We start from the raw sequence: 11,024 nt of genomic DNA on the forward strand, positions 1-11,024 counted from the left end.
GGCATAAAAGCAAATATCTTAGCAAGCAAGATTTATACACAAAATACTAATATTTCTTTTTTAAAGAAAATATCCTTAAACACAACTCTTCTAATAATTATTGTATGTACTAAGACTACTATTTACCCTTCAAATACAAAATTACATTTTTTACGATTAAGACTAACATCTACTCTTCAAATATAAAATTACATTTTTATGATTAAGAATCTATATATAATATAAAAAGTATGAATGGGGAGAGACTTTTTTGTCTCTAATTTTGCCCTTCTTCTCAGTAGATTTATTTGTTTCCTACTTTGGTTTTATTGTAATTTATCTTTTATTTATTTTTAAATTTGAAATTAATTATTAACAAATACTAGATATAATAATTTTAACTTTTTCACTCCAATTAATTATATCATTAAAATTTGTCTAAAACCATTCACATTCCTCTATATTCCACCTATTCACATTTCATTCTCTTGTATTAGCTCTTTTGTATCTATTTCAACCTTTTAGATTTTTTTTCACTTTTTAAATCTTTGGGTATATATATATATTATTAATTTTCTTTTCTATTCATGCTCACAAGTTACAACAAAAAGTTAAAGGTGTGAGTGTGAAGAAATTAGTTTTCCAACAAGTTTAAATGAAGATTTGTGAACCAAGGCTACAAAATCCCACGACCCTTCATTAGATTTTTGCGATACCTAAGAGCAAGTAATCGACCCAATAAAAAGTAAAAAAGATGTAGAGAAATTGACGAGGATTCAAGGATGAAGAATATAAAAGAGGGAGACTAAAAAGAGAATCGTCAAAAGCATCATTTCCAAAAAAATAACAAAATGACATGAAATGCCGAATAACTAGGTTTTTCAATTAAGTATGCTTTTGATGTAAATATGTAGAATATATTTACCACAATAATATATTATGAATCTTATAATTGAGGGATGGAAGGAAAAAAATTATCTTATTTGAATAATTTATTTTTATTTAAAATTTTCATTTTACAACAATAGCTAATTATAATTCTTGAATATGGTAAAAATACATAAATATGTAGAATTAATTAGTACAACTGTCTAAATAATAATCAAGTCAAGGTTGATGTCAAAAATTCCATTCTATTTAAACGTTCGATATGTAATTGATACATACAAAAAGAAGAAAAAACCCACTCATCGATCTAAAATTTGATTGAATAGATTATTTCACAATCATATTATCAAATTCTTTATATCTTTTTAGCTCATTTGATTTATACACATACAACAAGTCTCGTGTAAGAGATCTCTCAAGGAATGAATCTGAAAAATGTATTTCCAAAAATCATGAGTAAATAAATATAGTTTCATATTATCTATGTAATTAATTACTTTTTTTTTTATTTAGTCAAATAAAATGAAAAATTAACGTACATACCACGTATTACCAACTAGTAATAATAAAGAAATGAAAAACTAGTTATATTTTAGACAAGAAAATTACTAATAACAAAAATACACTTCACATCATTTTGTTGTAAAAGTAAATAGTTTAACCATTTTTTATCAAATACTTTGCGAAAGTATTTAAATAAGGTCATGGTTGAATGTCACAAATTAAAGTGACCCACAACACAAAAAATCAATATAAATCCAACTAAAAATAACTTAAAACTAAGTTAACTTATTTTTATAATTGGTCTAAAAAGTCGTTGTCTCCCAACATAATTCATTTTTTATAAGAAAAAAAAAAACAATATAACTTTTAGGCAAAATATAACATATTTTTTAAATGCAAAAAATCAGTAAAAGTTTTAGACAAATTGGTCATTCCTTTACATTGCAATTATTTCCTCCAAAAAAAAGAAAGAAGAATTAATAACTAAAAAGAGCCTACAAAAAGGCATTCCGTATGGCAGAAGGTGACAGTTCTTGGATTTGTTCTGTCCGGTTCGAACCATCCCGGTTCATTAAAACTTAACCCCAACCTGAACCAAAACTACATGTCGCAAGACTCTGCACGTGTCCCACGTGCCATCGTCTCATCTTAAAAAAAAAAAAAGAAAAAAAAAAAAAGAATCAGCCATTTTCGTTATTTCTCTCTTTCTCTCGCTCGATGTGGGGGAAGGTTTCACAGACGACAAAACGAGGGTTTTGTGAAAACGGAAAAGAGAGAAAGAAAGAAAAGCTCAAGTTCTAGAGAGAGAAAAATCCTCATTCATCAACCATAGGAGAGAGAAATTCGGAGGTGGAAGAGAAAGTTTTTGGAGCTCATATTCATCAGGAGCTTAAACCTAGGGTTTCGAGTTCTTTTTGTTAAGGCAAGAAACTTAATACTCTTGCGTCTTTTGCATTTTATTTTTACTTTTATATATTTACTCATTCTTAATTCCTTCTTCATTCTATATTGTAATCGGTATCTACGCATTAATTTACACAATCACCTATTGAAATTTTGCATTTCATTTTCATTCACGCCGGTTCTTAGTTTAAAGGCTGTAAACCAGGGTGGCTTCTTTTGATTATAATTTCCATTTCTTCTTTCTTCTAACCTATCATCTTATACTGAGATACGACCATGGGTAGTTTCTAAATCTCGTTTGGCTTTTTCTGGGAATACGGACGAACTGCTTACCTTACTCTGGTTGTTATTTGGAATTATTGTCGTCTTTACCATCTACTTATATTGGATGATTTTGCAATTTCTGTAGCGAAAACTATGATTTGGTGAATAGCAACTATCGTTTTCTCTTCCTAGTGGGTTTTTTTAAAGTGGCTTCTGCCCTTGATTGTAGTAAGGGGCACTGCTTTGGATTTTGTTGGTAATCGATAGTTGGAATCTATAACAGTGGTGGTATGTTTTCCAAATCACGATTCATTGGCACATCGTGTTTAATTTTGCATTTCACATAGTTTGACAGGGATAAGTGCTTGCTCGTTAGCGTCCGTTTTTTTGGATAATATGTTGAAAATTCCTACAATAATCAAATGGGTTTTTTTAACTGTTACTCTAATCTAAATCCACTAGCTAAGTTGCTGGGAGGGGGTTCTCTCTATCCGGCCCTTGGGTTGCTCTTGTCTTTTTTAATGAAGTTCTTGATGTCTCTTATTTTAAGAAAAAAGGAGAAGAAGAAGAGTGATTTGGATGAAATACTGTCCTTTTATTGTTGTTTCTAGGTAAATCTCTCTGGGTCTGTAATCATTAAGAAAGTTGCTTATAGTTATTGGAATACTAGACTGAGAAAGTCTTTCTTTTGGTTTACTTGTTTGCTGAATACTTTTGAAGTTCTAACATCAAGGCAGTTTGCTTTATTACAATCGATTTAGACATTGCAATGTTTTAATTATTACAATCGATTTAGATGTCTATTCATTGGTAATTTTTGAATTTTGACTTACTTGCATAGCTATAAGATTGAGATGCGATTTATTATTATTATTATTACTTGCTTTATTTTGATTTGATCTTTTTAGCTTATTGACTTAGCATACTTTTCCTAGTGTGCAGTGTACTTTATCTCCGGTGTATTCATAAGATGTTTTAATTTATCGAGCTGGATGCTCATGTCATTATCAGTGTTTCATTTCAGGCCTTTTGTAATTGGGTTGCTGTCTTTTTGTTGTGTAGAACAACAGTAGATTTATCCGTTATTCTTGATTGAACATTCCTATATATGGTTGATGGCCCCTGTAACTCGTAACTGTTTTTCCGTGTGTATAACTGTGCTTTTGCTGCTTCTTATACTTAGTGGAAAGTTTGTAACTGTCACCTCATAAATCATGTGATGACCAAAGTTTAATCGGTTAAATTTTGCATGCATATTTTCCCTAGTTTTAGGAATCTCTCTTGATTGACACATAGTTTGCGTTTGTTTGCAGCGTTGCTTCATAATTTTGACCTGGTTATCTGCTAGATGGATGAAAAGGTTCTCTCATCTCATGCTCTCAAGGATGGTATATGAAGCATGATGACACTTGAAGACTTCTTCACCTTGACTGAAATAAAAAATGGGCTTACGGCCCCATGTAGAGTTGAGGAATTAATCAATGTTATGCAAAAGGAGAAGGATTGTTTTGTGAAGAATGTTAGCGATGCAACTCGGCATTGGGCTGCTGTTGCAGGTGCTATTGCTGCTACGGAGAATAAAGATTGTCTTGATCTTTTTATCCAATTAGATGGGCTTAGCTTCATTCAACGATGGCTGAAGGATGCTCAAAAGTTTAGTAATGATACAAATGATAGCACCGTGGAAGAGTCTATCATTGTTTTGTTACAAGCACTTGAAAAGTTACATATAACTGCTGAGAAATCTATTTCTTCTGGAATTTTGTTTACTGTTAAGGGTCTTCATGAGAGTACTGACCATGGAAAATCTAGGTTTGGGAAAGAATTGAGTGTCCTTCTTGATAGGTGGATGCAGGAGATTAATGATAAAGATTTGCTTCGTGATGCAGAAAACACTGTACATTTTGATGAAGAGAAGTTAAATCTTGTTGGTGGCGCAGGAAGGTCATCTCCTTCAGGTGCATCTGTTTCAAGAGAACTATCCAGTGATGGAAGACAAACAGCAGAACCTATTGGGGACAAGATATTATCCTCTGGAAGCCCTGATGCACTTCACCCAGATAAGATAGAGGATTCAAAGGTTCAATCTCCCAGAAACGAGCTCAGCTCTCATTCAATTTCCGGAAATTCAGTTGTGAAAGATAGATCTCCAGATTTAACAACGAACTCTGCTGTTATGTTGGCACCAAGTGAGGATGTTTTGAAGAAGGATGAAACGTCTCTATGTTCTGTTGGAGGAGGAGCCCCAGTTAGTGTGGGTTGTAGCTTTCCAGCTGCGAGGGAAGGCAGCGATAATGAACAGTTAGCTGGTTTGAAAAAGTGTAATGAGTCACCAGAGCTTGAAAACCAAGCGAATAAGATTGATGGCTCTTCTGGTAGGTCATGCGTGACAGAGAAATCAGATAACTCTTCACATTCTCCCATGCAGGATCCTGGGACTGTTTTGGAAGGTTTTGATGCTGCAATTGGCGAAGAGTCTGCTAAAGAAGCTCCAGCTCAACAAGATAATGATGGTCTTGACGACGCTGGTGCCTGTCAGCGTAGTTCTAGTCTAGATAGCGAGAAAGTTCCCACATTAGAATCAGCAAGTGGGATGTCTAATAAAAAGACAAATTATGGTAGCATGCCTGTGTTCAAACCTACAGGCATAGATGCTGACCGCTATCGAAGTACTCTTCGGGATTTTTCTATGAATGGGAGTCTAATAGGAAAACATGAGGAGCGTGGACCTTCTTTTTCCAGGATGGAAGACTTTGGTGGAATAAAGAGAGACAGACAACGTCGGAGAAAGGAAGATGACGGTGGAATGAATAATTCTGTTTTTTCCAAACCGAAACTAAATCCTAAAACTTCAAGTATAATTGATAATAGGTCAGACATGGAACTTGATTATGGGATAGTTGATGCTCTGGAGGTTGCTCGGCAAGTTGCTCAAGAAGTAGAAAGAGAAGTGGTGGAATATAGAGAGCCATCCTGCAGCTCTTCGTCTGACAAAGTTTCTGATGGTGGAATCAGGCAGCTGGGTAAACCAGATACCATGACTGAAAAACAGGATCTGCCAGCTGATCTACAAGAAAGGGAGGTCCAATCTGCAAAAAGTCACGTTGCTGAATCATATTCTGATGCAGAGACATGCTTAACTCATCCAGATAATTTAGATACCCAACCAGAAAATATGAATGAAATGGAATCCTCCATGGTCACAGAAGCAGCTCGAGGGGCAGATGCAAGTACAGAAAAAGGATTTTGTGAAATTGATCTAAATCAAGATGTATTTAATGATGATGCAGAGCAGATAGCAACTCCAGTGTCTATACCTGTATCTGTTATCTCTGTTTCCAGACCAGCTGCTTCTTCTGGGTTGCCTCTAACACCTTTACAGTTTGAAGGGGCGCTTGGATGGAGAGGCTCTGCAGCCACTAGTGCTTTCCGGCCTGCTTCCCCACGTAAAGTTCCTGATAGCGATAGAACTTTTTCAAGTGGGGGAAATTCTGATAGTTCAAAGCAGAGGCAAGATTTTCTTGACATTGATTTGAATGTGGCTGAGACTGGAGAAGAAACCAGGAAGCAAAACCTTGGGTCATCATTCCCACAACCTGGAGAGTTTTTAGTTGAAAGTGGACCAAGAAGATCTGGGGGATTGAAGCTGGATCTTAACTGCGTCGGTGACGATGTTGAGGCTCCAGCATCGGATTTGAGAATGGATGGACTCTTCAACAACCAGAATAGCTATAGTGCTTCTCCTGCCTGCTCGTCATCATCGATGCAACCTTTGGTAAGGAATATTGATTTGAATGATAGGCCACATGTTCAAGGTGATGCCCCAGATCAAGTTCCTGGTAAGTATGGTCAAAATGCAAGTGCTTATGGATGGCCAAATTCTGATGCTTCTGTTATATCCATTATGGGTACAAAGGTGGAAGTGAGTAGAAAAGATTTTCCTTTTCATGCTTCATCGTTGCCTAATGGCAGAACTGTTGAGCCCACTGGAATGGGTGCTACTTTGGCAAGGACAGGAGATATACTAGGGATGAGTTCTGCAGTTTCTTACCACCAGACTCCTTTTATTGGTTACAATGGATTGACACCAGGGCCAACCATTTCATTCTCAACCATGTATGAACCTGGTGGTTCAATGCCTTACATGGTTGATTCAAGAGGAGCTGCCGTTATGCCTCAATTCATGGGCCCTATGTCAGCTGTTCCGCCTTCCTCTTACTCGCACCCACCATTTATCATGGGCATGACAGAGGCACAGCTAACTCCAAATGGCATTGCTCACTCGCGTCCAAAATTTGATTTGAATTCTGGATTGAGTGATTCTGGGGGTTTAAAGCAGCTTCTATTCCCCGGCCATCTCCGATCCGTGGAAGAGCAGTTGAGACAACCCTCAAGTTCTGGAGTTGGTACAAAAAGGAAAGAACCTGATGGCCCTGACGGTGGGTGGGAAAGTTATTTCCTAAGCTATAAACATCAGCAGCCTCCATGGAAACAGTAATCCTTCCTTTCACAATCATGTTCTCGCTTCACGCATTTCGTTAATCCACAGAAGTATACTGATGATCACTGGCAGAAACTGATTCATACAAGGAGGCTGAACCCAATAGCCATAGTGGTGGGGGAAGGGTTTCATTTATGACTAAATAAAGCTGGGTAAATTGTGCTGTTATATGATTCACGAGTTAATTTGTTGAGGGAAAATTTAGGGGCATCTTTTTTTTTTTTTTTCCTTTCTCTTTTTTCTTCTTCTTGGGGTTCTCATATATTTTATTTTCTTTTTGTTCCTTTTTTATCTTATGGTGTTTTCATAGAAAGGCCATTGCAAAAAGAAAAAAAAAGAAAAGGAAAGAAGGCGGCTTTGGTACATATAGCTGTGTATTCTATTCCATACATCACAGAATTTTAGCATTAGGGTCTTTACATTTTAACTAAAAGTGTATGAATGGCATAGAGTTAGCGTTGAGTTAATTCCAAATGGTGCCTATTGCAATTCATATAAGAACCGACGTATTGATATTATACTTTTTACAACTTTGACATAGCTACTTGAAATTATCCTTTCAATTATTCTTCACATTACTAAGAATATAAATTACATTCACCATCTGTTTCTTCTACTTGTTATTTTCTTTTCCTTTGATCTACAAAGGTTAACATCATTATCAGCTTGGAATATTTTTCTTAATGCTTTAGCATTTCAAATAGGTACTATGTTGCTATATTTCAAATGTCAATGCCTCTAGACTTTGTGCTTGACCATATATAAGAACGGGGGAGCCAAACTTTTATTTCAAGATAGAAAATATTAGTCTTATATGAATTGAGTTTCATTTTGACTATGTACTTTTATTAGTATTATTAGTTTAATTAATGCAAAAGGATAATACTTTTTATCTTATTAATGGAAAAGGACAATACTTTTTATTAATCTTCTAAATTAGGTTACAATTACCAATTTTTTAATTCTTGCACATAAAGATTTAATGAGGAAGCGCCCAACTCATTGGCCAAATTGCCTTGCTTGCCTACTAATGCAATTACAAGTTGCTTGGGCTGGATACACGTTTCCATTTTTCCTGTCAAGTTGGCCAATTTACGATCTTTTTATATCCTTCCGAAATCCATAGAATATGAAATGGACAAGCAAAAGATTGATATAAACAATACGTACGGCCATCTTACTTTATTTCTATTTGAATTAAGACGTTACTTCTATGTATGAATATAATTAATTTTAGCACAAATTTTGGGGTCTTTTCCATGAGACGTGACACATTAGCTGTGTTACGACGATTGAAATCATCAAATTTGTTTTTGTGTATTTTTACAGCACTATTAGAATGTGACATAAAACATAACTAAGAATTTTAATCATAAGAAGAATAACTTTTAATTTAACAATATTGAATTCTGTCCCCCAGTACCAACAAATGAATCCCAATATCATTATTTTGTTTCTTCTTACAACTAATCTATAAAGAATAAACGTAACATAATAATAATAATAATTAAAAATCCTTTAAAAGAATCCCTAAAATATTTTTTTAAAAAAATTCCGTCTTCTCTGTCAGCTTTTCGCTTAGAAGAAAGTGGTGGATTGGTTGGCTTCCCCTCTATTAACGTGTGCGGTTCAGCCTTTTCAATCATGACTCACATCCACATCATCTGGGCCCTAATTAATGGGCCCGGCCCACCCACTTGGCCCATCATCCATTTCAACCAATCAAACTCAATCCCTATGGGCTCCACCCTCCTCCAGGAAAAATTGGGCAGAAACTCCCCTCTTGCAAACTACGGTCAATCAAAAGAGTTGCCGAATTTGAAGAATTGCCACCGTGGCAACGACTACCCCTAGAATATGACGGAGACTGGTTCTCGACGCGCCGCTTAAATCATACTCAGCCCCTTCGTATACCATTGTGCCGTTGCCGCCGTTGAACGCCGGTGTGTTTGTGTTGTGATTATCCGTTGATTTCTGACTGCACCCACAAAGAAACAAAGACATTCAGTTTTACTGACACATAATTAAGTGAGAACGTGTCATGATATCAGTGGACCTTCATGCAGTGTTTTTGACCGTTGCGTAATCATACAAAAACTAGAAAATCGTGCCGAATTACAACTCCTCGTTTCACGCGATTTAATGCCGTCGAACTTAAAAAAGGAAAAACCACGTGAAAATTCTCTTATTCCCCCAAGACGATTAATTAAAACTCAATCGCCGACTTTAACGGAGTGGCCGGCCGCCCCACGATCCACCGGGATACATGTTGGCTAAAGAGTCGGTCGATGAAGGATTGGGAAATGACCAAACTATCCCCTCTAAATCCTACGTGGAATGAACATTAATGCAAAAGGATTCCTTATGTTCCATCTATCTTGTAATGAAAGTCAAAGGGGAGAATTATGTAAATTTACCTAGTGGTGGGTGAAGGGCAGAACGTAATAATATAATCAGCGTCGGCACATGTAAACGTGCTTGTTTTGTCGTCGTAGGCGTAGCTGTAAGCGCGTGGGCAAGCGTTTTTGAACACCTGCGAGTACGCGGAAGGTTTACAAGTATCTGGAGTCCCGTACTCGCCACTACAACAATACTGCGGTTGGTTAAATGCTTCACAAGCGCTTTTACACGCCACGTTATCACCGCCGTCGACGCTCATAACCTTCAGCTCCTGAGGACAAGCGTCGTTTAAATCCACAACGCATCCCGTGCTCATGCATTTCTCGCCGCTGCCGCCTTGTGGGACAACCAACATAGGGATATTGTAACCGTCCACCAAACTTACGTCGAAGAAATCAAGCCCGCCGGCGCCGTCGAGAGTGAATTCCGCCAGAGTTGCCGGTGGTTTCGCGCCGTTTCCGGTACATTCGATTTTGTCGGAGCCGCAATCTCCAGTGAGGCAAGAGAATTTACCGGTGGAGTCTTGTGAACAGTGGGTTCGGCCCCAGAATCGGCCACCCCAAGAGGCGGGAGCGGAGATGGTTTTGGACTCACCGGCGGCGAGGACGAAGCCGGTGGTGGGAAGTGGTGAAACTCCGGCGTTGGAGAGAATTCCGGGCCAAACTGTGTAATCACATTGGTTTACTATGCTGAAAGTGGTGGAGAATACTCCTGTAATTCCATAGTTAGAAGAAAATTAAGAATATTAAACAGAAAACATTGATTGAAAGTGAAAAAATGTAATGAAACAGAGATGGGGATTTAATTACCTGAGAGTGAAGTTAGGATTGGTAGAAGATATAATAGAAACGAAATTTGTGTAGACATTGAATGCAAAGTTGAAGAAGAGATGAAGAATGGTGAAGGTTTTAAGTTTGTATTGTTGGGGAAGAGAGAAAGAGAGGGAATTGAAGTGAGGTTTGGAATGGAGGGATGAAGATGGAGTATTTATAGAAGCAGAGGAAAGAAGACGGAGCTTTCTAGCTTCATGCTTAGTGGGCCTGGACCCGGGCCCATCCTGATTTCTTTTATTTTATGAAAAGAAACACCAAATGATTTGTGCCTTTTTAAGATTTTGGAATTATTTATGAAATTCAATATTCACTACTGAGTTTGTTTATTTATAGAGTACTCACTTTTATCATGGGTTATTTTGGTAAATTACCATTTGAATTTTTCTTTCAAAATTTGTCAAAAATAACAAAATTCATAAAATAATATATATATATATATATATATATATATATATATATATATTTACTATTCCTACAAAAAAAATTAATGTATAATATATTTTTGTGTTATTTTTCTAAATAGTTTGTTTTTTTAGACAACCTAAAAATTATGCTTAATTTTTATAATTTTTAATTATAGTTCATTTTCTTATAGCCTAAATTCTTTTCTTAAGAATCAAGTTAAATTCTGAAAAAATAATAATTTTTTTTATTAAGTTTTTAAAATTGGATTTGGTTTTGAAAATAACCTTAAAAATATAGGGAAGGAAACAAACAAATCCACCAGAGGAAGTTTTGTTCATGTCCATTGC

At 36.1% G+C, this 11,024-nt stretch overlaps 2 protein-coding genes across 2 annotated transcripts; one reads left to right on the forward strand and one right to left on the reverse strand.

Moving 5' to 3' along the window:
- The first annotated feature begins 2,049 nt into the window (after window positions 1–2,049).
- LOC103503867 (uncharacterized) lies at window positions 2,050–7,557 on the forward strand. Its single transcript, XM_017048059.2, has 2 exons — window positions 2,050–2,293; window positions 3,852–7,557. Exon 2 carries the CDS (start codon window positions 3,938–3,940, stop codon window positions 7,034–7,036), a length of 3,099 nt encoding a protein of 1,032 aa, XP_016903548.2. The 5' UTR covers window positions 2,050–2,293; window positions 3,852–3,937; the 3' UTR covers window positions 7,037–7,557.
- An 846-nt stretch (window positions 7,558–8,403) lies between these two features.
- Window positions 8,404–10,545, reverse strand: LOC103503868 (pathogenesis-related thaumatin-like protein 3.5). The gene is made up of 3 exons (XM_008468253.3): window positions 10,249–10,545; window positions 9,457–10,150; window positions 8,404–9,017 (listed from the first exon to the last, which is right to left on the reverse strand). Exons 1-3 carry the CDS (start codon window positions 10,304–10,306, stop codon window positions 8,840–8,842), a joined length of 930 nt encoding a protein of 309 aa, XP_008466475.1. The 5' UTR covers window positions 10,307–10,545; the 3' UTR covers window positions 8,404–8,839.
- Window positions 10,546–11,024: the final 479 nt, after the last annotated feature.

This window comes from Cucumis melo, chromosome 4, assembly GCF_025177605.1.
Source record: "Cucumis melo cultivar AY chromosome 4, USDA_Cmelo_AY_1.0, whole genome shotgun sequence".
In the NCBI taxonomy this organism is placed as follows: domain Eukaryota; kingdom Viridiplantae; phylum Streptophyta; class Magnoliopsida; order Cucurbitales; family Cucurbitaceae; genus Cucumis; species Cucumis melo.

Excerpts from the sequence above, each read along its gene's own strand:
- LOC103503867 (XM_017048059.2), top strand. The coding sequence starts at position 3,938 with ATGATGACACTTGAAGACTTCTTCACCTTGACTGAAATAAAAAATGGG.
- LOC103503868 (XM_008468253.3), bottom strand. The coding sequence starts at position 10,306 with ATGTCTACACAAATTTCGTTTCTATTATATCTTCTACCAATCCTAACT. Across the intron at positions 10,151-10,248 it reads AATCCTAACTTCACTCTCAG|GAGTATTCTCCACCACTTTC; the intron begins GTAATTAAATCC and ends ATGGAATTACAG. Across the intron at positions 9,018-9,456 it reads TGCCCTTCACCCACCACTAG|TCAGAAATCAACGGATAATC; the intron begins GTAAATTTACAT and ends TTGTGGGTGCAG.